The 26,576-nt window shown below is 59.4% G+C and overlaps 4 protein-coding genes across 4 annotated transcripts; all 4 read right to left on the reverse strand.

Moving 5' to 3' along the window:
- Positions 1 to 977: 977 nt before the first annotated feature.
- LBRM_07_0400 (conserved hypothetical protein) lies at positions 978 to 11,594 on the reverse strand (the record flags this gene model as incomplete). Its single annotated transcript, XM_001562486.2, has 1 exon — positions 978 to 11,594. One exon carries the CDS (start codon positions 11,592 to 11,594, stop codon positions 978 to 980), a length of 10,617 nt encoding a protein of 3,538 aa, XP_001562536.2.
- Positions 11,595 to 12,669: 1,075 nt separating this feature from the next.
- Positions 12,670 to 15,315, reverse strand: LBRM_07_0410 (conserved hypothetical protein; the record flags this gene model as incomplete). Its single annotated transcript, XM_001562487.1, has 1 exon — positions 12,670 to 15,315. The coding sequence occupies one exon, from the start codon at positions 15,313 to 15,315 to the stop codon at positions 12,670 to 12,672; it is 2,646 nt and encodes an 881-aa protein (XP_001562537.1).
- Positions 15,316 to 16,300: 985 nt separating this feature from the next.
- Positions 16,301 to 18,241, reverse strand: LBRM_07_0420 (conserved hypothetical protein; the record flags this gene model as incomplete). The annotated part of the gene is made up of 1 exon (XM_001562488.1): positions 16,301 to 18,241. One exon carries the CDS (start codon positions 18,239 to 18,241, stop codon positions 16,301 to 16,303), a length of 1,941 nt encoding a protein of 646 aa, XP_001562538.1.
- A 5,660-nt stretch (positions 18,242 to 23,901) lies between these two features.
- LBRM_07_0430 (conserved hypothetical protein) lies at positions 23,902 to 25,446 on the reverse strand (the record flags this gene model as incomplete). Its single annotated transcript, XM_001562489.2, has 1 exon — positions 23,902 to 25,446. The coding sequence occupies one exon, from the start codon at positions 25,444 to 25,446 to the stop codon at positions 23,902 to 23,904; it is 1,545 nt and encodes a 514-aa protein (XP_001562539.1).
- Between the last annotated feature and the right edge of the window lie 1,130 nt (positions 25,447 to 26,576).

Raw genomic sequence — 26,576 nt, forward strand, 5'->3', positions numbered from 1 at the left:
CCCCCGCCTTCACACAGCGCTCACGCACACACGCACAGCGGCGCACCTTCGATGTGGCAAGCTGGTGCTGCTGAAGAAGAGGTAGAAGGTAGAGAAGCACCACAAGAAACACGGCATGCCTTACCTCCACAGATCGATGCCTATGCCACAGTGACCGCGATGAAGTGGAGAGAAGGGGAGAAGGAGAGGGAAGGGGGGGAGGGCTGTGATGGCGATGGTGTCAGGAAAAGGGAGAGAAGATGAGGGAGTGCCACCGCAGAGAAGGGCTTCGCAATGTACACGCTATACACGCACACGTATACACACATATATGTATGTATATGTATGTGTATGTATATGTATATGTATATGTACCAGAGAGGGGAGAGAAGAATATGCAGGGCACAGCTCATATATGCACAAGCGCGCGCGCACACACACACACACAGCCACACACACACGCGCGCAGAGAAACAATCTGTTGTGTAGGATGAGGAAGAAGGATGAGGTGGAGAAAAGGGGGGGGGCTGAGAGGACGTGGCGTCGGGGTGATGAAGGGAGAGAGAGGCGAAGGAGTGTAAGGAGAAGATGAAAGGGGAAGAGAACAAAGCGAACGGGAAAGAGAGAGTATTTGAGTAGCGGTGTGTACATGCTGGATAAGGACAGGAAGAGCGAGAAGGGCAGGCGACATGTCTGCGCTTAAGCCTTGGACTATTGCTCAAGCGAGAGAAAGCGGGGGATGAGTTGTACGTGTACCAACCAACATGTCAGCCACGAGACTAGCAGCAGCCCACCTTCCCCTTTGTGGATTCATCGATGCAGTGCCCCGTGATACAGCCACACGCCACGCACATCGATACTGCGGGATACGCCTCTGAGATTTCTTTGACCTTTCTCGTGTATGCTTTGATTATACACGCGCAGAGACACCAAAAGAGACAGACAGGAGTGCAGAGGGATGGCTGCACGACCATTCTGCATGCAGACACACTCAGACCTCACGCGCACTCCAGTATATCGCTCGGGATAGTACAGCCCTCCGTGAGACGCGCTCGAACCGCGTGTGCGATGAGCGAAGCCGCCATCACCTTGCCGTCTCGCAGCCCAGCTAGCAGCATCGATGGGCTAAACACGAGATCCTCGATGCCGCTGCGAGCGTGGACGTGCGGGGCCACCTGCATGCACGTTGCCTCGACCAGCAGCGTTTTTTCTGGGAGCCGTGCTAGGAACTCTCTACCCGTCGCCGGCGCGGGCACCTCGCTCGTCATCCGCGCCATCGCGCTTGCAGAAGACGTAGACGTGCCACTCTTGGTTTGCTGCGCAGCTGTGCGCTTGCAGCGGCTGCTGCTGCTGCCGGTTGCATCGGCGCTAGCGGCAACCGTATGTGGTGGGTAGTACACAAAAGTGTCTTCCCCCTCGTCCCAGATGCACCGCTCTGCCCGTGCCATAGCCGCGCTGATGCTGCGGAGGTGCAGCAGCAGCACGAGGCCGTTGGATACACCGAGTCCAATGAGCGGGTCGTAGCTGCTCCGCGCCACACAGGTGATGTACACCGGGTCACTATCCAATGTGCCCTTTGCAGACGACACAGCACCCGAGCCGGCATCACCACCGTCGGCGCCGAGCGACGGCCCCAACGCACACCGCAGCATCCGTGTGACAGGAACTGTGCCCAGCACCGCTAGCCTGCCCGTCCCTACCGCGTATGTGGCCAGCATGCCGTCCACAGACACCATCAGCACCGCTCGCAGAGGCGTCATGTAGACAGCATAGGAAGGTATGAAGGGCAGCGCACACCGCGCAGTGATAACACTGTCGTCCAGCATGGTATCAAGGATCAGCATCTCGCCCACCACCTCTTCAGCATCGACGCTTGCAGCCGTGCTGGTCCAGGTGACGGTTGCCGAGGCGGGAGGCGCTGCGGCGGGCGAGGCCAACAAGGGCGTGGTGATCTCAGACAGTCGTGCATCGGCACCGATGCCAAAAGACGTCAAGCGAGAGGCGAGTTGGCTGCGCTGGTACTGGTGCGGCTCCCTGGCCACCCCGACCACCACCAGCAGCGAGCTCCGATCTCCACAGAATGTGCAGGTGCGTATACCAAAGGGGGTGAACAGCTGCGGGAAGAAGAAAACCGGGGGACTCTCCACTGCTGCCGCGGCAAAGCGCCAGCCAGCCACGGAGCCGTCGGAGAGGCCCACGGCGATGATGTGGCCGTTGGGGGAGAAAGCAACTGGGGTGACGGCGTAGCATTCGCCGCGGCACCGAAAAGAGGATCCGGCTGCGTCACCTAGAGAGGGGACACGCCGCGCGCTGTGTGCCGTCGCGCCCCACGCACCCCATACGGAAGCGCCGCCGGCACCGCCGCCATTGCCAACCGTCCTTTGGCCATGCTGCACGGCACAGCGGAAGCTCGCCACGCACTCCTCAGACGCGAAGGGGTAGAGATCAAGGTGTCCGTCGAGGTGCCTAGAGACAAAGAACGGCAGGTGCGGGTGGCTAGACGGCATCGCGTTGGCTGCCTCACCAAACCGCGGTCGACTCTCGAGGGCGGATTTGGCTGCCATCGCGGCGACGACAGCGGGTGGGTACGGCTGCTTCGCGCGCTCCGTCGCCAGGCGCAGCCGCTCCTGCTGGGCGGTTAGCCCCAGCGTGAAGGCGGCCGTCGCCAAGTTGCGCTCCGTTGTCTGCCTCCACAGCGCCTCCTCGTTGTCCCCGGCGAGGAGCTCGCGGAAGCCGTGGCCCACTGAGGTACCGGTCTCCGTCGTCCACACCACGCTGTCGCAGCTGGAGGCGTCAAAATGAACGCCGGTGATACTGTGGCTGTGGTGAGCGAGAATAAGGCGATCGGTGCTGACAAGACGCTGACCGTGTCCCCGACTGCAATCCAGTGTCACCATGAGCAGCAGCCACCGCAGCAGTTCATGCGTGTGGTGCCGTCGCAACCATGCCAGTTGCATGTACGAGAGCGCCGGACAGTACATATTGGCGTGGCCATCGCACTGCTGTGGCTCATCACCCGGCCACGGTGAGACGTCAAGGGCTAAGGGAGAGTCACCCCGTGTCATGTGCAGCGAGGAGCCCGGTGTCGCTGCAGCTGAGAAGACGGAGAAGAGGCTCTGCAAGCCGGAGGCGGTGCTGTTGAAAGCCGCGCCAGCGCTGGCGAGGCGACTGCACTCCACCAGGGGATCTGCCGTTACCCTCACTGGACGCAGCATGCGCTCCAGCAGCGCACGCGCCCATGGGTGCGAAGCAGTAGACTCCCGCAGCAGCTTCAGCACCGCGTGCGTCGGCGTTGCGAGCTGACGGCACTGTGCCAGTGTCGGCGCCGGTAGCGTCCAGAACAGCTCGAGGTGAGTCGAGCACAGCTCCAGCATAGTTAGTGTGTTGTCCTCCAACCACGAGGTGGACAACCCGGGTGGCGGCGTCAGGGGATCGGACGGTGCGCAGCGTGCAGCACCGTCACAACCAAAATTGGCTGCAGCTGAGGTCTTCATCATCGCCAGAGAAGCGGCGGCCAACGTATTTCTCGGCGGGGCGTCGAGCACCGCCACCAACACCGCCCGCATCAGCCTCACCACTTGCTGCACTTCTAGGAAAACTCCATTAGGGTCCGTCAAAGGACCGGGCGCGTACTGCGGCTGCGCTGCATAGATGCGCATCATGCACTCCTCCGAGAGCGCGCTCCACTCCAACGCCACGTCGAGGAGCAGCGTGCACAGGAGTACGCGACGCTGCATGAGCGCCGCCTGCGCCTCCGGGGAGAGCGTGTCGGTATGGAGGATGTTGGTGTCAATGGGGCTCTGTGTGGTCGGCGTAATCAACGCCGCGTGCAGCTCCGCCTGCGTCAGCTGTTTGAGATGCACCATAAGCCGCAAGTGTAGCTGAGCCTGGCAACACGAGAGCAACAGCGCCACCTGAGTCGAGTCTGTCAGGCACAGCGGCATCGAGTTATGAGGTGCGTCTGCATCACTGGAGGTGTCATCGGACTCGACTCCTGAGCAAAGGTGGTTCCAGTTCACCCCTGCTGCGCAGGACGCCTCGTTCACTCGCGCTGCACGACTGTTCGCCTCCTCCGCTGCCGCGGAGGCAGTGAGCAACGCATCAAACACGCTCTGATGGGCCCCACCATCGTCCCCGCTGCTGCTGCTGGGCATCGCCTCATTCTCCGCAGTCAACTCATCATCATCATCGTCGTTGGCCACTCTCCACGCGCGACCCTTGTCGCCGCTTGCTCCCACCTGGTGACCCGGCGACGTGGCTCCCTGTCTACCACCGAGACGGCCGCCGTCTGCAGCACACGTGTGACGGTAGTGCCGTCCCACGTGGTGCTCGAGAAGGCGAAAAAAGGCTGTGAGAGGACGGTGCAGCGGGGACGTGGGGAGAGAAAGCGACGACGCTGCTGTGTCAACAGCATCGCTGGAAAGAGTGCCGCGGGCTCCGCACAGTGTGTCGCCGCCGTCTGAGAGAAGCTTCGCCCGTATTGCAGTCTTCAGCACCCCTTCCGTGGAGACGGGGATCTGCTGAAGGGCGAGCAGTACAACGTAGTTGGCGCTACGTAGCGCCACCTTGCTCAGGAGGAAGTGAAGCACAGGCACGCACAGGGCGCACCAGCCCCCGTCTTCAGCTGCAGGGGTGGCGCTACTCAAAGACGGCACTACAGTCGCCTGCGTCTGTGGCGGTGCAGCCACTGATGGACGATGCTGGGAAGCTCTGGCCCTTTCGCTTTCGGTGGCGTTACTGCCGCTTGGCGTGTCCGCCGCCGCGCAGCTTTCTCGCTGCGCCTTGACTTCTCCAGCTGATAAAAGACGCAGTAGCGATGTCAACAGCTGCTGAAATTGTCCGTGCGGGTTGGTCGGGACTGAGGACGACTCACAAGATGACGAGGACGCGGCAAACGACGGTGAAAACATGATCTCCGCTGCCCCGCCACCTCCGCCGGCAGCCGCGACGCTCGGTGTCATCATCAAAGACGAGCCGGAAGTAGAGCTCAGCAGCATGCGGCGCAGAATATCCTCGCATGTGTCAGCGTACGCAGTGATGCCTACACCACTTGCAGCGCCACTGACTGGCCGTACTAGAGCGCCAATCCGGGCGTAGGCGTACTGCACCTCTGCCTCCGCCGCAGCGGCTGCCTCGTTGGACAGCGTAAGCTCCGGAGAAGAGGCGTCAGCAGCGCTGTTGCCCACAGTAGAGTGCTTCCCCTGCCGTTCATGCGCGGAAGCCCCACCGTCACCGTTGTCCACATTGTCGTCGTCGTCGCTGTCACCTCCAAATCCACGAAAGAGAAGCGTCCCGGTGCTGAAGTCCGCCACCATTTTCGCTGTCTGTGGCGGTGCTTTGCAAGGCGTACCCCCTACACTCCTAGCGCTTCGCAGTGTGCCAGAGCGCGCCGCTGCCGCCTCCGCCCGCAGCCCCCGCAGCAGCGCCTCCGCGTCGTGGTAGTGCAAGTAAGTGTTCAGACTCAGTCGATGCGCCAAGCAGTAGCGACCGAGTCGAAGCAGACACACTACCTCACGAGCTGGGGAGAGAAATTGATCGCCGCGATGAGCGAGAGAAGCTACGCAATCTCTGGCGTAGCGCAGCGCACAGAGGGCCTCGGGGTGCGCGGTAGGGTGGACCATGATGGACTGCAGTGCTCGGATACGTCGCTGTACTGTCGCCTCAGGTGACACCTGCGGCGGATCGACGTCGAGCCAACTCAGGCACGCCAGCTCCCACATGTCCAGCGCACCACACACCTCTGCTTCCGCCGCACGCTGCGCAATGTACCACTCCAGAGGTGTCTCCGCTGTCAGCAAGTGCTCCCCGTGGCCGTCGTCTGCGGCTCGCAGCACGAACAGGGCCAAAGAGGGGTCGTGGCACCGCTGCAGCAGCACTTGCACGGCACTCCGGACGTCGCCCGCCAGCAAGAAAAAGGCCGCGCCGTACTGCGGCATGTTCTTGCTGATGGCGGCGTACGCGTTGGCTGAGGCAGCCGCGCGGTGACGCTCGTCACTTGCAAAGTCACGGCTAAAGAAGGCGTGCAGTCGCTGGTTGTTCTGAGCCTTGGCCAGTGCTGCCAGGGTGCTCACCTTGCGAGCTGTGCAGTACATGAGCGCACATGCGGCCAGCTCCTTTGTCGACTGATACTGATGGCGAGCGACACGGTCCGCAATGGCACGCAACTCAGCTGCAGAGCGCAGCCAAAACGCCACTCCAGACACCTTCACCTGCTCCCAGGTAAGGACTTGTGTCAACGAACCGCCAGCATCGCCGCCCACGTACACCACACTCGCCTTGTCGAACAGAAGCGATACAAGAGTCGATTGCGAGTCAGACATGGCCGCCCACAAATATGACGCTGTCGGGACGGTGCGCGTGGCGGTGCAACCAATTTCAAAGTGCAGCACGGAGTCGATGATGGCGCACGAGTCGGTCTCGACAGCAGCTAGCGTGTCTGCAGTCGTCGGTTGCAAGCGCCTTCCAAGGCTCATGTAGCGACTGTAGAAGAGATGCCGCGCGGCTGCCTCGTCGACGCTGCGACTCAGCGGCAGCGTGTCACGTAAAGCCTGCAGGATGCACAGCAGCTTCAGTTGCTCGTGGCTATCCAGTCCACTCAGGGTGACTTGTGGAAGGAGCTGGGTGAGTTCGTCAAAGAGCCTGTCACGGGTGGCGCTTAAGTCATACAGGCGGGCAGCTGCCGTCGTACAAGGCACCGAGGAAGACGGCGCGGGCGCCGTCGCGTTGACCTGCATCTCTTCCTCGTGAAGCGTTGCCACAGACATCTGCGGCGGAGTTACACGGCGCAGCACCTCGTCGTGCTGCACCACCTGCGGACGGTCCTGAAGGCCGCGTGCCACAGCCGAGGTGCACAGCCGTCGCGCCAGCTCCTCGGGGGGCTGATCGAACACTGTCACACTCGATGAGCCATCCACAGTCGGGGCTGCTCCGCCGGCTCTCACCGACGCAACCACCGCTCTCACTGCGTCTGCGACGCATGTCAACACCTTCGTCAGCACAGTCCATCGCGCCATGGCGATCAGTTGCATGATAGAATCGGGATGATACTGCGGCATCGCTGCCTCTCCGCTGGCGGGAGCGGATGAGCGGTGCGAAGCACTCGCTGTGGTGCCACTGCTGCGCAACGGGAGTTGGAGAACTTGAATGAAAGCATTGCTGGTAGTCGCATAGAGTACGTGGCGGGTAGACATGCGACTGCCACCCAGCTGGGCCGCGTCTCTTGCCGAGAGACCCACGGTGTTCGCCACCCACGCCCCACTCATCTCCAGGGTCATGAGCGCTGTCAGCGTTTCCGGCGCGACTGCCGAATGACGGCCACCGATTCCGAGCAGCCCACCGGCGGTGCCGCACGGCGGACACCAAGTGCGGTCCTGAACATAAAAATACCCGCTGCCGCTCGCTTTGGGGAAGCAGCGCAGCCAGCGCTCGAACCGCATCCCGTGCGTGGTCGCGCTCTCCACTGAGGATGTTGCCGCACCCACCTGAACCGGCCACCGTCGCAGCAGCACAACCTCGCCACTTGCGCTGAGGTAGAAGACCTCCACTCCGGGAAGCGCTGCCTCGAGGGTAAACACAGAAGAGCCTGAAGCAAGCGAGGCCGCCGCCACGCCACTGTTGTCGCTCGGCTTCGCTGAGGCGGCAGCTGCGGCTTCCCCAAGCGCGGCGAGCGACTGAACAGCTGGGCAGCCGTAGAGATACAAGACGGAGGTGCCACTGTTGCCCTCTGAGGTGCGACAGAGCACACCGATCACAACATCATTGTTCGCCAGCAGGTCACCCATCACGCACGTGATGCTCTTCGGGTCTATCGTCGAGGGCAACAGAAGACGCTGCAGGGCAGTCGGCCCACCAGCCTCGTCCGTGTCAGGCGACAGAGGGCTGTGCACGTGGACGTACGCGGTCCCGAAAGACCCTGGCACAACCTCGCACCGCACCACCGCTGCCCCCTCCGCAGACGCTGAAGCGCGCTGGCAGGCGTCTAAAGCTTCTCGAATATCCTGCACGAAGCCCTCCAAGCGATTTGGTGGCGTAGCTTCCCTCGTCGAGGGCATTGAAGCAGGCACCAGCGGCTGCACTTCCGCAAGGACAGGCACATACTCGGCCACGATGGGCTCGAAAGGGATGTAACAGCCGCCGGCAGCCACGAAGTGGTGCACCGGGGCCAATGCCTCGAGGCATGGCGGACGGAGTCGGATCAGCGCCGCAGCACCACCGCTCTCGCCTCTCCCGCAGTTGTCGCCGCAGAACGCGTTCGTGCAAGCCAGCAGGAGCACCTCACCTCCGAGACCAATGCAACCGCTGCTCAGCATAGACGGGCCACGCACAACTGTCTGGGGGTGGGACACTATCGGCACCGCTTCAGCCTCTCCGTCGTCTGCCGTTAGTCCCTTCTTTGGCGCCTGGGCGGCGTTAACAGCTTCAGCACTCTCCCCCACAGCCCCGTACTTGGCGATGAGTTGCGTTAGCAAACGACCCGCATCCTGCTCAGCTGCCTTCAGCAGCGCTGGCATGAAGCGAAGTTTGTCGGGACACTTGAGAGCCATGAAGGAGACGACGTCGGCCTCCGTCACCGGCGCCGCGCAGCTCGCTGTCTTAGTAATCAAGGCGGCCTTCAGTGACATCGACGGCACATCCCTCGCTGGCGTGGTAGCCGCACTCGGAGTTGTCTGCGTACTCGTCTGCTGGCACGTGTCTTGCGCACCACTGCCGCCGCCGCTCCCATCTTGAGCACCTACCACCGAGACACCAGGGATGTGGACCTCGGTGACTGGCGCCACCGTAAGCACGCGCGCCTGCATACCAGAGGGCTCTACCTGCAGCAGCACCACACCCCACACTGTCCGAGGAGGCATCCCAGTCGCTACGGGGCCGGCAGCAGCGCGAACAACATTGTGCGAAGAGGCAGAGTCAGTGCTCGATCCGGCTACTGTGTCGACCAGGGCAACGCCGCCAGCCCGCTCTGCGGCCTCCCAGTCCTCAGGGCCCACTCCCCGCGCTTCCAGAAACGATGGGGACTCGTTGAGCAGGTGCCGTGGCGACCTGGCTGGGAGCGGCAGCGCAGTTGTGGGGAAGCCGAGCAGGCCAGCGATAAGGATCGTTGATGAGCCTGCTCGGCTCCAAGCGGGTGACTGCTGTTGCTGCCTCTTTTCGTCTGCTGCTAGAGGCACCACGGTCCGCAGCGACAACAACGGCGCGCAGCCCAAAGCCAGGAAGCACTCCACCCGATACATGGCAGCGGAGAGATCCACCACCACCGCTAGCACCACACCACTTGTGAAACGCAGGATCATCCGATACCGCCGCGACCCGCGGAGCATAAGCTCCACTGCGCATGGATGCTTGCTGGAGTCGTGCCCAAGTTCGATGGCGCGTGTACGCCACGTTGGGAGCACCGTAACCTTCATCAGGGTGCTGTAAAGGCGCAGGAGAGGCTGCAGCAGCCCCTTACACGCCAGGCCAATCGCGCGCTGCTTGGCGAAACTCGCGTGCTTCTGTAGCCCAAACGAGTAACTCGACGTCCGCACGGTGCCGTCACACTCGACGTGCATAAACTCCATGCGGCTCCTCAACGAGTTGGCCTCCGCAGAGTGTGAGAAATTCGGCACAAGGCTCGTGTGCGTCTCAGAAATGAGCGGCGGCTGCGCCCCTCCCCATGTCGTCTCGGTCGGTGTACTGTCAGAGAGCGCGGCAACGTCAGGCGTCTCGGGCTGTAGCAATGGATGGTGCTGCGGCGTATCAGCTGCGGACATGGAAGATGCTGAGTTGCCAACGAAGGATGCAGCGGTGTTGCTGGCGAGCAGGTGCGCGGGCGGCCCGGCCATCGGCGAAGATCCGGCATGCGTTAGCGCAAGCACACCGGCGGGAACCAGCTGCAAAATGTTCTCGGCGCTCCTGTCAGGTAAGTGTACGCCTGTGCCAGCGATGCCTAGCCCCTCTCCCTCGTAATCGTCTCCGCACAGCCCCCACCCGCCATCTGCGTGCTCTTTCATGACATTGGTGTACCGCCGCGTGCTCGCCAGCGACTGCACGGTGTACAGCATCATATATGCCGTCTCGTCCTGTGGGTGGGTACATGTGACGCACAGGAGCGTATGCGACGAGACACAGTGCCACCGCATCTCAGTGATGTGGTAGATGCCGACCGAGGTGGTGAGCGCGCGGTCTGCCAGCGTCATGTACGCACCAGCAGCGGGCGACACGGACGCCCCAGGAGGCGTTGCAAGTTCGCCTGCTGGTCCAGGAAACCCACCGACCGGAGCTGGGTGTGGCGTTGGCCAGAAGCCCGACGTTCGCACGGCGCTAAAGTTACGATCCTCATCCGGCGCGGCAGCGTGTATGCCTCCCGATGCAGGGTTGGTAGCGAAGAGGAAGGGGGCGGCTGTAGACGTGGCAGTACTGAAGCAGCGCTCACCCACCACGTTCGGCGACGCAGGGGACAACATGGGCACATGACCATCCGCAGGGAAGACACGAGAGGGAAAGACGACGATCGTAGCGTGACCTACTGCGAGGGCAACATGGTGATTCACACGGCACACGGCGAGGCTACGGTAGGCTCCCATGGAGCGCCACACTACGCGATCCGGCAGTTGCGCTGCAGCTGCGCCACTACCTGCGGCAGAGGAAGACGTCAACGCGCCATCGCTGTTGCCGAGCACGATCAGCACCGCCTCTGCATCGAACACCACGCACAGCGTGTTGACGGACACAAAATCGATCGTCTGCACAGCGGAGGGACGTGCGGGGGCAGGTATCCGCACTGGCACAACAGCAGCGGCAGTGGCGCCTCCAAGACTGGTGCCTGCCGCAGTGGGCGTGGCGCCACGGTATGAGGTACTCAAGAAGGAACTGGTGTTGGACTCGGTCAATCCAGGGCGAGTGGGCGACAACGTCGCGCTCAAGGGGAACACCACCCGCCTCCACCGCAGCCGCCCTGTCATGCCACGCTGTCTCTGCGTTAGTTGCGCGGCGCTCGTGGTGGGGCCAGAGATCCTCGCCGCGGCGGACGAAGAAGACACATTCGATGTTTGAAAACGGTCGTTGGGGCTGTGCATAGACGCGTGTCGACTCGGTGAACGCCCAGCCGTGCCCGACGACGCGGCGCCAGAGGATGGTGGCGGTGTCTCGCCGGTGCCCTCGGCGTTGTTGCCCTCCGCTGTTCGCCAAAACGAAGATGCACAGGTGTTGTACCACTGCTCCCCAGCATCATCGAACTCAAACAGAAACACTTCCGCTGTCGTGGCGACAGCAACGCGCAGCATGTCATCAGTAGAGTAATACACCGACACTGCACACACGTGCGACACCAAAGTTGGCAATGTACGAGCGAGCTTTCTTGGCCTGCAGTCTGTTGCGGGTCTTGAGGTCGTGGTGGCAGCCGCTACGGTAGTTGTGGTCGCAGTACTGAACGTCGCGTCTGCAGCCGCTTCCGCCGTCCCATCAAACAGAGAGCCACTTTGCGCTAGTACTACGCCGTTCTTCAGCAGCAACAGTCTGCTTCCTCCCGTGATGAGGGCTGTGTAGAGGTCCCCTTTGTGACTCATGTAGTGGGTGTCATGAGAGCACTCCTGTGGAAAGAGCACACGCGGAGGCTCGTGAGGCGAAGACGACGACATGTCCTGAACAGCCTCCTAAATTTGGTCCTTTTCCTCTCTGTATACGTGTGTGTGTGTGTGTGTGTGTGTGTGTGGCTCAATGACTCTTGTGCAGACGGCACGCGCAGGTACACACCGCGCCTAGGTGTGCGTAGACAGACCAGCTACGCACACCCTCCCCCCACAAGAAGAGCAAGCGGGCGAGGAGGAGTCGAACGAAGCACCTGGTGGGTGAGCGAGAGGCGCACGCATCCAAGACGACAACAATACGGATGAGAATGACGTTCTGGTCGAGATCGTACGACCAGCCGCCCTGTGCTGCGGGAAACGAGGGAGGGAGGGGGAGAGGGGGAGAGGGGGAGAGGGGGAGGGGAATACAAGACCTGCAAGGAAACTGTGCAAGTCAGAGGAAAGGGGAAGAAACACAAAAGCGGCGGGTTTACGCGTGGACGGAGGAGATGGCGCAGGTCGATGGAGACGCAGAAACACGCGCAGAGAGCCATAACGAGGGGTGGTGAAAGAGAGGGGCGAGAGAAGACGCAAAGGGGGGGGAGGGAGAGCGGGAAAGTGAGATTGAGAGCGTGTGGAAAAGAACGAGTCACGAGCGCATACCACACGCAGGGCAGTGCCGTCGGAGGAGGATAGAAGGGGGGGGGGGGGGGTAGGAGGGGGCCCAGTCCTTGAGAAGAAGAAAAGCTCTCGTGATAGGCGAGAACGAAGAATCAGAGAAAAGACAGGGCCACCGCGTTTGTATTGCGCTGAGATCGGACACCCCCATGACAGTTGGTTTAGTGAAGTGTGCGAACGTGGGTGGGGCAGAGATCTCGCAAGAAAGGGAGAGCGCTTAAAATGGGAGAAGAGTGGCCTCCCCCCCCCTCTCCCATCCTGCACCCCCTTCGCTGCACACAGCGGAAGCGGCATGCACCCGTGCGCGTAAACGCAGTGACAAGGGATGGCGTGCGACCAGACACGAGTAAAATGCACGAGCAAGACAAGATGACGGAGAAAGGATGCCTGAAGAGCGCAGCCTTCGCGGGCCGTGGCACCAAACCACACGTCAAAGCTTGCCCTCATCGAACATGTGTGAGCCTTCGAATCATCGGCGCTGCGGGGCAACGGCAGCAGCAGTGATTCCATCTACCCAGACCTCCAGCGCCGTCTCCTCCGCGCGACTGGTCGCCTCCAGTGCAACTGTGACGGCGTCGCGGCTCTCACTATCCCTGCAGGGGAGTTCAATATGAGGCCCGACGAGTGAGGCCTTGATCAGCAACACCTCACCCATGCCGACATCGCGCACGGACAGAAATAAGCGGTGCGTCGCACCTACGTCCAGCCACGCGGAGCACACCTCTTGTACATCAACCAGAGATGGCGTGGCCCCTATAGCCGCTCCAGATATGGTTGCAGAACCGTTCATGCTGTACCGTTGCTTTGACTTCCGTCGTACCACGAGCAGGCCTGGTTGGCGCTCGTGCTGACTTGACTGCCCCACGTTGAGAAGGCTCTTAGCGCCGGTGTCATACATATACTCGGACAGCGTGTCTTCAAGGTACGCGGCGGCGCTGCGGCCGTCACCGATCAGCGTCCACACTGCAGACATGTTAGCGAGGGAGACACAAGTAGGAGAAACAGGAGACGAGGTGTCGCAGCTCAGCACTGACTCCTCGCGAGCAGCAGCGTCTCCTGGAGGTTGCGATGACCTCTGCGCAGTCCATGCGATGATGGAGCCAAGGGTGGTGAAGACGTTGGATGCGACCGGAGCCAGGTGGATATTGCCGTAGCGCGCGTCGCAGGCGGGTACGTGGAGCAGAAGCCGGCCTGACCGCGAACAGACGCCACTGCCGCCGCGCAGGGCCACCTCGCGTGGCAGCCAGAGCGAGGGGACGTAGGAGGCAATGCGGTACATCGCACTAAGAGCTGCTGCTGCGAAGACCCCGGCATCACCTTTGCTAACGGGTGTCGTGGCAGTGCTACCCTCCGTCGAGTCACTCTGACCCGGGTGACTCTCACCTGCGAAGAATGACGTGGGGACAGTCATGCACACCACCAGTGCGTGTGTACTCAGCACCCGCGGCGAGTGCAGCTGGAGTACATAGAGCTCCTCCACTTGTGAGCCTGTGTCCGCCGCATCAGTGGGGGGAGGCCGCCGCGCTACAGCAGAGCCGCCCGCGTGGTTGTCTAAGACATGGGTAAGTACCTGCTCGCCATCTCCAGCACCTCGACGAATGCAGAGCAGGTACGATGTGCACCGCGGCGCAACCAGCGGAGCTCCGACATCGCGTGCAAGCAGACGCATGGAGCGCTCCGTGCTGCTCAGCAACGGATCCTCTACGGCAAGCTGCTGCTGCTCCGCCTTGTGCAGCACGGCATCAAGCTGCTCCGACACGGGACGAGGCGACGTTGAAAGTCTTCGCAACTCCCACTCGCTCACGGCACCGCTCATCCTGCCATCACCTCGGTCTCGCTGACGGCTAAGAAACTGATGCACATGTGCTTCCCATGACTGCTCCACTAAGGGAAAACTGTAGAAAGAGTGCGGTGCGGCGCCTGCGCCGCCCAGTTGGAGTGCAGCTACCGCCAACACCGTTTCGGCTTCCACCATCGTCGTGTACAGCGCCAACCCTTCCCAGCACAGCTGAAGGTCGTGCTGGAGAAGGTGCTGCACTGCAGAGGCAATACCCCCATCACCGGCGGCGGGACATGCGGAGACGGTGTAGGGGCTCCAACACGCCCTACCCCCGTGGGCCTCGTCAACGGCGCTGTGGTGATGCAGCGGCGGCAGGAGTAGCTGAACAAAAGCTGCACCGGCGGCTGAGTAAAGGCTCAGCCCCCACGCTGGGCTGAGAGCGTCGTTTCCCATGTCTGCCAGCACGTGCGGTGCGCACGGTTCCCGCAGTTGTGTGAAGACAGATGCACGAGTCACTGTCTTGGCAGTCCGCGGAGACACTCGCGCCGACTTGCCCTCAGGAGCGTCGGTGACGCCTGCGCTCCTGGTAAAGCATCGGAACCCGTCCAGCTCGAGGGTTGGAGTACGATAGAGGGACTCTAGGTGCGCCAGAATCCGGTGCACCGCATCGTCGGCAGTACCAGAGGCCTCTGATGTCGACGTTCCGCCGTCCCACACTACTTCCAAAAAGAGCCGAAAAAGGGGCTGCAGCGCAGCCGCAATCGAGCAGGAGACAGTGGCGGTTGCGTTGTCAGCAGACGTGGATGACGCCACCACAGCGAGAGTCGCGGAAGACGAAGGAAGCGCCGTGACCTCCACTACCCATACGCGCAGCGGCGCACACTCACGTTCGACGCAGCCGCTCTCCGCTGTCGCAGTAGCGGAGGACGCCGCGCTACCACACCCCTGGGACGCGCTGACCCGCCACGAGGGCTGACGCAGGAGACTTGCACGCAGTCTCTCCGCGCACCAGCTTAATTTCCCTGAAGCGTCCGATGCAGCAGCGTCAGCGATGTCCACGCGACTCAGGTGTGGCACGAACAGCTCCGTCACGTACAGTGTCGCCCCGGTCTCGTCCATGCTCTCGAAGCGCGCCGTGTTGCTGGACGTGCCGAGCGGGAGTGCATCTCCTCTGATTGTGTTGTTGCACGCCGAGGCTGAATCGGTGGCGACCTTGCTGGCTTTCCCATGAACGTGGGAGAGGTGGTGAGAAGTCACGTCAAGTGTCCAGCGCCGAGGGGCGAGGATGCACTGCGTCGAGAAGCCCCACACGCGCCGAGGACACAGGTCCTCCATCGCCTGTCAAGTTTGTACCAAATGAGGTGGGGAAAGGGGAGGCGCCCACGAAGAGAAAACAGAAATCAGCTCGAGTCTTTGGGTATCGCGGCATGCATTCGTGAGGCAGTGCAGTGGCGATGACTTTACACGACGCTCTGATGGCGAGTGGGCACACGATGATGTTGAAGCGCGAAGATCACACATAACCACACAATCGGAGAAGACGCACGAGCCAGCAAGAGAGAAAAAAAAAGAGAGAGGTGAGTGGCAAGGGAAATGTCGGGGGCCAACCGTGTGGAGGGCGGGGGGAAGGGGTATGTATGCGTGCAGTGCTGCGCAGACACCCAGGCATGCGTGGATACAGCACGGTACGAGCGGGTTAGGGTTAAGGAGTGGGGAGAGACACGGAAGAGAGGAGGCGGGACGGTGTGCATCCAACATCATCCTTGCTTCCGATGTCTTCCTTGTAGTTCTTGTGCTCTCCGAGCCTCCTCCCCGCCCCACATGGCGAGCAGGCGGATCGGTCATCGTTTTTCTCCTCCTCTCTCGTTTGGCAATGGCCCTAAGCGTGCTCTTCATGGTCTTCCCCGCAGCTCTCCTACCGGCGCTCGGATACTCTTGATCCAACGCCGACACGTACACAGTCAGTGTCTCGCTGGGGAGAGGTGGATGTGTCTGACGGTTACTCTTGATGTTGATTGTGCGGAACTGCAGTTCCTTTACTCGAGAGAGAGAAAGAGCGAGTGGAGTTGAAGAAACAACTGCTATAAGACGCCGACAAGAACAACAGGACATCCAACACACCCAACGGACAGCCCCATGATGGGAAAGAGAAAGAGAGGACGAGAGAGAGAGAGGAAACGCGTCTAGAGCACGACAAACCTAAAAACACGAGGCGTTCAGATACTTTGAACAGCACATCGCTGCCCCCCTCCTCTCTCTCTCTCTCCTCGCTCCTCCTCGCCCATGCACATACGCTGCCCCTATCATAGGCTCCACACCGTTACACACCCAGGCTGGTCTGAATCGGCAAGTTGACGAGCAGAAAACCGGCCATCACAAGAATGGCGCCGGTGACATAGACGCCGCTGAAGTGCGCACTCTTGAAGATCACGTCCACAACCATGGCAAGCGGGGTGGTGAGTGACAACCCGAGCGTGGCGACCACCGGCGAAGTGAGGACGACGCTGCGCGCCCACAGCACGTCGCTGAGATTAGTGCCAATGAGAGAGTTCATCAGCAAAGGCCACAACTGCTGCCACGTTGGCCACGCAAACTTCTCCGCGCCTGTCACACTAAGCAGCACCAGACCAGGCCATAGAAGAAGAAGGTTCAAGATGCCCACCGCCCCAAATACCATTCCCATGGCAAATCGTTCATCGTCCGGCAGATGGAACTTCAGCACCGACGTGTAGGCGGCGTAAAAGAACGCCGACAGCAGCGCCGCGATGTTGCCACCAAGGGTGTTGCGCCCGTTAGCGGCGTTCTTGTCGGATAGTCCCACCAGAATCGTACCACTGACGCTGAGCCCAACCGCCACCAACTGATGCGCACTCACACGCTGCCGCAGCAACACATAAGATAAGAAGAGCGCCCAGATGGATGAAGTGGAACTGAGGATCGTGTTAGAGGCGACCGAGGTGAACGAGAGGGAGAGGTTGAAGAGGTAGTTGGCTAGAAACCAAAGCGGGCAGAAGAAAAGCGCGCACCGCCAGATGCGCCGGAGAGAGTAGCGGCGAATGCGCTGCCGACGCGCGCGCTGATGATGTCGGCGTCGCGGCGGCACCTCAGTACCGTTGTAGCGGAGCATGTTTGAGGTAATTTCTATTTCCTGGCCCTCCGCGACTTGCCATGGGGCAACATCGACCAACGCGTCCTCATCCGTCAGGATAACACTAACCACCTCCTCTCGCGCACTCGACGCCGAGGAGGTGGAAAGGGAATAGTCACGGCACTCGTCCGCGACGTACAGCTGCATCGCCGATCTCGCCACACCGTTCACATTGTCAACGTGGCCGTCACCACCGATGCCATCGTTGTCCGCCAGCACACTTCTGTCTGTAACACCGCCGCCCCTACGCACCTGTCGCAGGGGGGACGGCGGCGCTGACGGTGCCGCTCTAGCAGGGCGGTCACTCGCAGCGGTCATCGCCAACCGTGACAGGTGAGCGCCGCCGTAGAGGGGTGGTTGCGTCGCATGCAGCCCAGCACTTAGAAGCGGATGCAAAGAGGACGAGCCGAGGTTCAGCGACCGCTGAACTCCGCATTCTGTATGACTCCGAGCGCGCAGGGCAGAGTGGGAGAGAGTCAGGCTCACACCCGACACGGCCCTGCGATCATGAAGCATTTCCCTTGCCGCGCCAACCCTGACGGGCGGTAGTCTGGTGTCGTCACCGATTCCTACGTGCTGCTCTCTCTTCCTCCTCCGTTCACCACTATGCTCGCCGCCGGCGCTGTCCTCAGTCCCCTCCTCTATCGCCTCCTGCCTCTCCGCCTCCTCGGTTGACGACGACTCCCTCGAGTCCAGTCGCGCGTCCTCGACGCACACTGGCTGCGTCTGCGAAGTTTCGTCCCACGAAGTGCGCCGCCAGCGAGCCGAGAGAAAGAAGCCGGTGTTCCACAGGCAAAAGCCTGTCGTATTAAAGTACGTGAGGAAAAATGGCTTGTTGAACTCGAGGGTGCCAAAGATGTGCTGGATCCAGACCGAAGACCCCACCCAGATGACCGTCACGCACAAGATCAGGGCAACGCCGAGGCTGTACTTGGAGAGCGCCATGAATGACCTTAGGTGGTCCACAGCACAAAGTCCCTTATTGTATGCACGATCGGCCAGCTCGCGAAGGCCGCTGCCTTGGGTGGCGATAATCATCGATCCCGGAGCGTCACTAATGTCCGAAGCGCCGCCAGCGCTCTCTCGGGCAGAGAGCGACGGCCAATTTGGCATGAGAACGAACGAGCGGAGGTCCACAGAAGCTTCACAGAACGAGAACGAAAGAATAGCAACAATACATGCACATACACACGCAGAGAGAGAGAGGGACCGCGGCCCCCCCCCCCAAGCGAAGGCGAAGCCAAGCGACGAGGGCAGGAGGGGTAAGGAAGCGCACTGGTCGGAGATGTCATCAGCCACCCTGTTATTAGCAACAGCTGCTGCCGTTAGCGAAGACAAACTTCGCACAGGGGGGGAGAAAAAGACGTACTGCAAGCACTCACAGCTACGCAAGACGAAGCGCAAGAGCAATAGAGAGTGAAGCAAAGTAAAAGTTAGTAGATTTTTTCGATCCCAGTTGACTATTTTTTCTCATTTCCGTTCGCTCTCTCGCTCCTTTGTTCGCTGTTCGTCCGTGCACGTGTGCTTCTGGGCTGTAGCCCTGTGTGGGCAGAATGGCGGAAGGGGGGTGGGTATACTGTGCCGTGTGTGTATGTATGTGGGGGGGGGGGGGGGGATGAATGTAAAAGGGAGGAAGTGCGCGGGGCGGCACGAATAAGTGGGGTAGGGCGCAAAATCAGCTCAAGATGGGACGCACATAAAGAAAAAAGCACACAAATGTACGCGAGGCAGAAAGGGGAAAAAAAAAATAAGAAGAGGCGATAGCCACCCGAGCAAACACACACCAGCGCACCAACGCCGCACTTCTCTTCTCGGTTTGGGGGCCCCTTTTTCGAGGCCTATTCCCATACGCGCTCCGGGTGGGTACGCGGAAACAGAAGCGGAAAAGCCAAGAAATGAAAAGAAAGGGGCTATGAGGGGAGGGAGGGGAGAAACAAGAGAATACGCGCACAAAAACAAAAAAAAAAACGCAGGCTGATCGCGATGAGGGTGTGGGGTGAATGCCAGCGAGTGTCGTCCACAAATGCGATGGGCGCGACAAGAGAGAACACTTCATAGAAGGAGGAGGGGGGAGAATGCGAGAGAGCTGAAGAAATAAGAGGCGCAGTTCAACAGTAGAAGGGCAGAAACACAATGAAGGAGTCGCGGGTGTGTCAAAGGGCAACGCCTTCTCCTCGAGCCTTCTCTTCCTCAGCCTCTTCTCTGCCTGTACGATTCCTCACTAACCTCTCTGGGTGTGCTCCTTGACATCACCTCTCTCCCCTGTAAGTGCCTTTCCTTTGCACGTGGGGTGTCCTATATCTTTTCGCTTTCTCTCTCTCTCCCTGTGCCTGAGAAAGAAGCGAGAGAAGGCAGCGAGCTTGTGTACCAGCAAAATCGAGTGTTGTGGCAGGCTCTCTTCGCCTCCGATACTCTCGCTGGTGCGGCTGCCTTTCTGCTGCTAGAATGTCTACAATTCCCCAGTGTGGGGTAAGAGTACCTCCGCGGCGGTATGCCGTTGTCAATTATATATTAAGGCCTGTTTGTATTCAGCTCCGATACACATCTACCTTTCTCACTTTCGCTCTGGATCCCTCCCTAGAGATCAATAGTAGGAATAGAGAAGAGAGGAAAAACGTGGCAAATGGGAAGGAGCAGAGGAGGGGGCATGCAGGCTCTGCTTCTGTGGGCGAGTGTCACGCACCTACAGAGATCAGCACACACACACAAACACACACACACACACACACACGTACGTGTGAAAGATGGAAAAGAAACAAAGAAGAGCGTCGGCGAAGTAAAGTTGAAGAAAGTCAATGAGCACGTCGGTAGGGAAGGGAAAAAGATCATGGCAAGGGTCATGTAAGCATGACAGTGAACTCCTTACGGACACACACATACGTGGAAAGGGGGAACTGTTCTTGAACGCTGCTTCTCAGCCGCCATTCACCCCCCCCCCTCTCCCCTGTGCACAGTGATAGCGTGTGAGGCGTTGCATTTCGCGCGCGATCAGCGCATACGCCCTCTATAATGGCATCGTGAAAAGCGGGAGTATTTTTTCTCATTCTCTCTGGGGAGGATCCCTATCCCCGCTGCGCCGCCTCGAAAACACAGTCGTGATGGCTGCCAGGTCTGTGAGTGCCCGTGGTCCTATGCTTCTCTGCTGCCATTTCAAGCCAGATGCGTATCCCCCGCGCTCGCTGCACACCTACCCCTGCAGCCACTCTTTTCTCTTCACTTCTTTTCACCCTCCCCTCCCTCCCCCTGTCACACACACAAAATAGACGTGCGCCCGTACGGTGCACCTGGGAGTCTCTCTCTCTCTCTGTGTGTGTGTGTGCACGTGGGTGGGTGTGGGTAGATGGGTGTGTGGAGAGGCAAAAAAGGAGGTCATTCACAGTCCACTGAAGAACAGAAATTTCAAAAAGGGGGGGGAACACCACAGAACGTAATCGTGTGATGAAGCGAAGGTCAGAGCAGAAGAATTGGGGCCTCCCTCTCTCGTGGGTGTGGGTGTCCGCGTTTTCCTGAAGTGATATACCCGGCTTAGAGATGCGGTGGGAAACAGAAGAAATAAAGGATGTCGATGATGAAGGTGATCGCCGGCATCACCTTCATCATCAGCGAAGGTGGAGAGAAGAGGGGGGAGGGGGTGGTGAGGCGATGGAGGGGGGAAGAGGGACTGTACACAGAAAGGGCCACAATATCAAAGAAAAAAGACGAGAAACAATGAGACAGTCTCTCTCCCAGCAGTAAACGAGTCCACTGGAGAATAAAGGCCTCCCCCCCCCCTCCCCCCTCGCCGCGTGCCTTCTGTCTCTCTTCCCTGGACGAAATTGGTAGGTGGGTGCAAGGTAGTGAGTAGAGGGGAGAGGAAGGAGGAGGTTGAAGGGGGACTACGAAGTACTTGGTGTAGAAATGGCTAGCGGTCTTATTCAGCCCCACAACAAGCACATCCATCCACACAAAAGCCCAGCGAGAGAAAAGTAAAACCGCGAGGAGGAGGCGGACATTGCCAGATGAAATTAAAAGGACATGAAAACAGGCGGTACTTTTCTTGGGGGAGGGCGGCGGAGGCGAACAAACCGCGGACAGCGGGGGGAAGGGGAAAATAACGAGGGGAAAAAAGAAAGGGGGGAGGGGGCGGTGGAGAGTGGAGAGTGGAGGAGGCGAAGACGCAAGCACACGCTGAGAGAAGCAAACAAGGGCTCCAAAATCACAAGCCCCCAGAAGAGAAAAAAAAAATAAAAAACGCAACGACAAAAATGTACAGAGAGAGAAGAGGAAAGTGACGTGGAGGAGGAAGAGGGGTTACCGGCTGAGGAGAGTGGAAGATGGGCCTGGGTGTGGGTGAAGGGAGGGGTGAAGGGATGCAAGCACTCTTACACGGGTATCAATGTGCACGTCAGCACAAGTACGACATGAGGAATAGAGCAAAATGGGATGAAAATGACAACGCGCCCCTCTCTACGCCCACCCACCATCCCCGCACGCCCACCCGTTTCGTTTCTAGCTGGTTGGTGGGGCTTTTTTGCTGGTGCGTTCTCCGCCGTAGGACGATGTACGGCAGCTGCCAAAGGGAAAACACAGGCACAGGCACCAATACATCAAAAAATGGGGAGGGGGCCACCGCATAGAGAGGGAGAGGGAGGGAGACGCAGAAAAAAAAAGCCCGTCTGAGGGAGACATGGAAAAGTCGACAGCAGCGCACCACTAAAAATAATAACAACGCAAAGAAGACACCTCGGCAAGAGAAAAGGCAGCGCTTTTTTTCTCTGCTGGGGAAGAGGGAGGAGGGGAGGACTCACCGACCTGCCCACTCTCCGCCGTAGAACAGATGTGGACTGACATCCACTTAACTCCCGGCCTGTCACAATGCCCATCAAGTGCTGCGAAGGTAGCCGTGGACACACGCGTTGACCCCGCCATCCGAGCACGCCCCCCCCCCCCCGACCCAAGCCGCGCTCACCCGCCTCACAGCCGCTCACACCAACGGGCGGCGGGGCCCGGGCGAGACGCGCTCATACGGTGTTGGCGCTCTGCCCATCGCACGGATGACGCAAATGCGTTCCCCGCCGCAGGGCGCTCACCGACGCAAGCCCGCCTAGGCCCTCACCGCCGACAGCAGTAGCGAGGCATCGCCCTGACCCCTCCCCCTATGTCGTAGGTGCCTGGCGCCCCGTCACCACCGGAGGCGGCCCGGCATTAGCAGAGATGGGGGGCCGCCTGGCTTCCCCACGCACAGAGCGTGGCGGGGGACCCTGCCACCACCTCAAGACGCCGCCTGTCATCAAGCCAGCCCCACGCTGTGAGAACAACGGGACCAAAGGATGGAAGGAGAAGCACGGAACCCCAAAGCAAACCATGTGAAGGTACACACGTGGCAACAGCTGCGTGCCACACACACAAAAAGGAGACAAAGGACTGTGGGGAAGGGAGAGAGAGAGAGAAAAAAAGCAAGACTATGCGTATTACCAGCGAAGAGACGCACAGACGAAGTGACTCCCCCCTTCTCCCCTTCCATCGTGCTCTCTCAAGGCTTGTTCCCCACACCATCTACCTCTTTCTCTCCATGCAAGGTCCGCGATAGCTATTTCGGAGGCAAGAGCGAAAGAGCTGTGTATATCATGTGTGCGCTGTCAGCACTGTCTCCCTCTCAGCCCTTCTCACCCCCCCCCTTCCCCTTCCTTCCATTCTTCGTCCTTCGGCAAGAAGTTCTCACCGAATATGAGCTACGAAAGAGAAAGGCAGAGGACACTAACACGGAGAGAGAAAAGGACACTAAGCACAGACAGGAATAGCATGTAAACCAAACTACTATGAAAGACGACATGAGAAGAATGGAGGATGGCACAGCAGAGGAGTAAGGTGTAGGAAGAAACACCTTAGCGCTCCCTACTGGCCCCCACGCACGTTCTCCTTTTCCTTTGCGTGTGTATATGTGTCGATCCCGCCCCCGCTTTTCCTCGAAAGCTTCCTTTCATTCCGGGCCCTGGTCCTTCGCGGTGCTGATCATCCTCGTCATCCCTGTCCAGGAGGCACGGTTTACCCTGTGCTCCTAAAACTCACCCATTCCTCTCCACTTCCAGTCCGTGGAGCAAACTAAAGTAGTATGAATAGGAACAGCACGGACAGTGCAAGTGGAAAGGATGCGGGCAGGAGTAGAAACAGTAACAACAGCACAACCCGGGGCCATCTTTCGCATCACGGAAAGAGTGAGGGTGCGAGATGCGCGGCTCTGCGTGCTTCTGTGTTTAGTACTGGTTGGCTCTCTTTTCTTTTTCGCGCTCTTTGCTGCCGTCGCTTTCTTCCCCTTCCCTTCCTTGTTGTCTTCAACCTCCCTCGATTCGAGCCAACGCTTCGTGTCCTTCGTACACACACAAAAAAAAAAAACACAGAGAGAGAGACACGCGTCACCAGACAAGATAGACGCGCCTAAGACTATAACAAAAGCAAACAGAGACGGTGGGGAAGGGAGGAGGGGCGCCACGCGTACCCCCCACCCACCCCCCTCCCCCAAAGGCGAAACGAAGCAACAAAAGGGGGAGGGGAGAAAAGAGCAGCAGCAGAGCGGCAAGTGCGCCTCAGCGAGATAATCCACCTGCGTGCATAGGGAAAACTGGCGCAGAGAACGTGGGAGGGGAAGGAAGAGGGAAGCGACAGAGGGGTTCGCGGTGGGACGCGCAAAGACATACACCCACGCCCAAAAAAAAAAAACGCACGGAGGAAGGTACAGACAGACAGACAGATGGCCATATGCATATGAGACACACGAGTCTGAGAGAGTGGCAGGCCTAGTTGTCGCGGCCGCCAAACCACCTACTGCGAATCCCTGTCATGAAGCGCTGCACCGCCGTCTCATTCCTGAGGTGTGCCGCCTGCTCCTCTGCCTCGCGCTTGCGCAGTTCTCGACGCACAATGCGGATCTTTTCATTCAGAAGCGCGCAGTTGTACGTCGTCATGCACTCGAAGTGGTCCTCCTCAAAGTGGGAACTCTTTGTATAGGCAATCTCCATGTACTTAGGCTTGTCAGCGAAGATGCGCACTTCCTCAACGTCCTTGATCATCCGCTCCGTCGTCTTGGGCAGCGCCTCCGATGCGTTCGGGCGCATTGTGTACAGGTGCTCGCCATCGACACAGAGCAGCCGCTGCTGACGTGCGCCATACTTATTGATGCAAATCACCTCAAACTGTTGGAATGATATGGCCTCATCAACGTCCATGTCAATGATGATGTCTTCTGCCAAGTCTCGCAGAATTTCTGCCGGGGCCTCCTCGACGGCACGCCCGTTCACCACCACTTCTCGAACACCAAACCTGAAGAGGGACAAGATGGTGCGCTCGGCGATGGGACAGTTCGGTTGACCGCAGCCGGCGCCAAAATTGTAGTACTCATTAATGTTTAGCTCCATCGGCCCGTGCATGATACGCAGAGACCCTTGAATGATCCCGCTGGCTGGCAGTCGGCTACAGATGGTAGCCTCCAACGACTCGGCAAGCATGTCGGCTGGTACAACGCACTGTCGCTGCACTGCCTTTGCCCGCGGGTCTAATGGGCGCACCTGCACAGTCAAGTTGACGTCGCGCGTTGTCGTATTTTGCAAAGCTGTGCGCTGCGGAAAGAGAAATAGCTTTGCCATCGGCATCGGGTTAATCGCGTAGCATGAGAAGCTCTGCGCATTGAGGTCCAGCTGCGCCGCCATTTCTTCCTCCCCCGTGTACTCGTCTGCAATGAACAACTTGTACAGGCGCGGGTTCGTCGAGTAGCGCTGCGAGAGCAACTCATTCGACGCCACAGCCTGCTGTAAGAAGGCTGCCACGATGTCTACGCCGCGGTAGGTCGGCTGTGTCATATTCAGCGTCACAGTTGTGCGTTTGCCTTCAGCGTTGAGAAACGTACTAAATACACGCACCTCGCGCGTCGGGGCGGCGGTGTCAGAGGCAGAATCGTCTGCGAGCGTGCTTTGGTTACGACTCACTAGCCTGTCCATCTGCAGTCCTCGACTGCCAACGCCGCGCATTGGGGATAAGCAGCCGCCTGAAATGGTGATAGATCCTTGGTACTGTAGTATGCCTGCTGTGGTCCTCCCAATATTACAAAAGGCGTCATTCGCCCTCATCGCCCGCTCTGCAAAGCCATCCCGTACCTCGTCCCAGGTCAGCGCCCGGACTTTTCCTAACTCACCGCTGTAGCCGCTTGAGTTGGGCCGCCAATCATCCACCGTACTCCACGGCTCGTCATGTGCAGCACTCGGCGACTTGTAGACATATTTTCTCTGCTCTCGCTGCAAGTCCTCGGCGACATCAATACCCGCCACGTCGACAGCCCATCGCATCATTTTCCACCGCCTCACTTCTGTGATGTCGAAGTGTGTCGCTGTGTTTCGCGGTTCTTGGGGCGCGCTGGGACCTGGTGCCAGTGATCGACACAGGAGCAGCGCGCGAAAAGGGGAAAAGGGATGTCAGCAATGGCACGCACGCACACCGTGAGGGGAGGTGTTGGTGTTGGTGCACAACCCTTGACTGCACAAGCGCGCCTCTGTGTGTGAGCAGAACAAAAAAAAAGAACAACAAGAAGAAAGTGAGCGGCGCAGCGCATCCAATGACTGTGTGCACGTCGGCCAAGACACAGCCGTGGAAGCCACAAGAGCGCCGTGAGTAGATCACGACAGCGCGACAACAGTGACTCTCACAGGACCACAGAAACCCCTCTCAAGCGAAAGGGCGAGGAAAGATGGAAGTGAGCAACAGGCGCAGTCAATGCGGCTGTGCGCGTCGCTGACTTTGTGTAAATACAACCGCTCCTTCGCCATGATGAGAGAAGAGGAGTGGAAGAAAGAGAGGGAAAGCGTAGAGGAGAGGAAACGGGCCTTGCCACCAGTGGCGCAAGCATAGTCGGATAATCCCATGCAGAGGTCGTCTGTGGCCGTGCCGCGTGCACCGAACCGTATGACCCAAGGAGGTATTTAGGTACTGAATGTGCGTGTGTGTTTTTTTTCTTTGGTTTGGTACTAATGCGAGGGCTGAATCTCACCCCACTCATCTGCTTTTCCTGTCTCACCTAGTAGAGACGTGAACGGGAGTTGAATGGGTGGGACTGAGCCTAGCACCGGAGTATTAATGGAAAGAATGCCCAAGGAGGAGAAATCCGGTGTCGACATGCAGAAAGAAACGGCAGATGAAACTTGAGCAACAAGCATGAGGAGGTGCATCCAAGCCGTGCAACTCTGAGCGCGTCCTCACAACACCAGCGCTTCTCGTTAGCTCCAACTGCCTGGGAAAACTGAACGCGAGAAAAAAGAAAAAAATAAAGAACAACAACGATGGAAATCCGTGAAGAAAACGAGACGGAAATTCTCTCAGACGGCAACAGCGACTTACTGACTGGCTGTGGAGGCGAAAGAAAATCCTGAAGCAGCGGAGAGAGGAAGGCAGAGAACGATTGGCGGGCGCCTGCATTCACTATCGA

Source organism: Leishmania braziliensis, chromosome 7 (genome assembly GCF_000002845.2).
Source record: "Leishmania braziliensis MHOM/BR/75/M2904 complete genome, chromosome 7".
NCBI classification, from domain to species: Eukaryota; Euglenozoa; class Kinetoplastea; order Trypanosomatida; family Trypanosomatidae; genus Leishmania; species Leishmania braziliensis.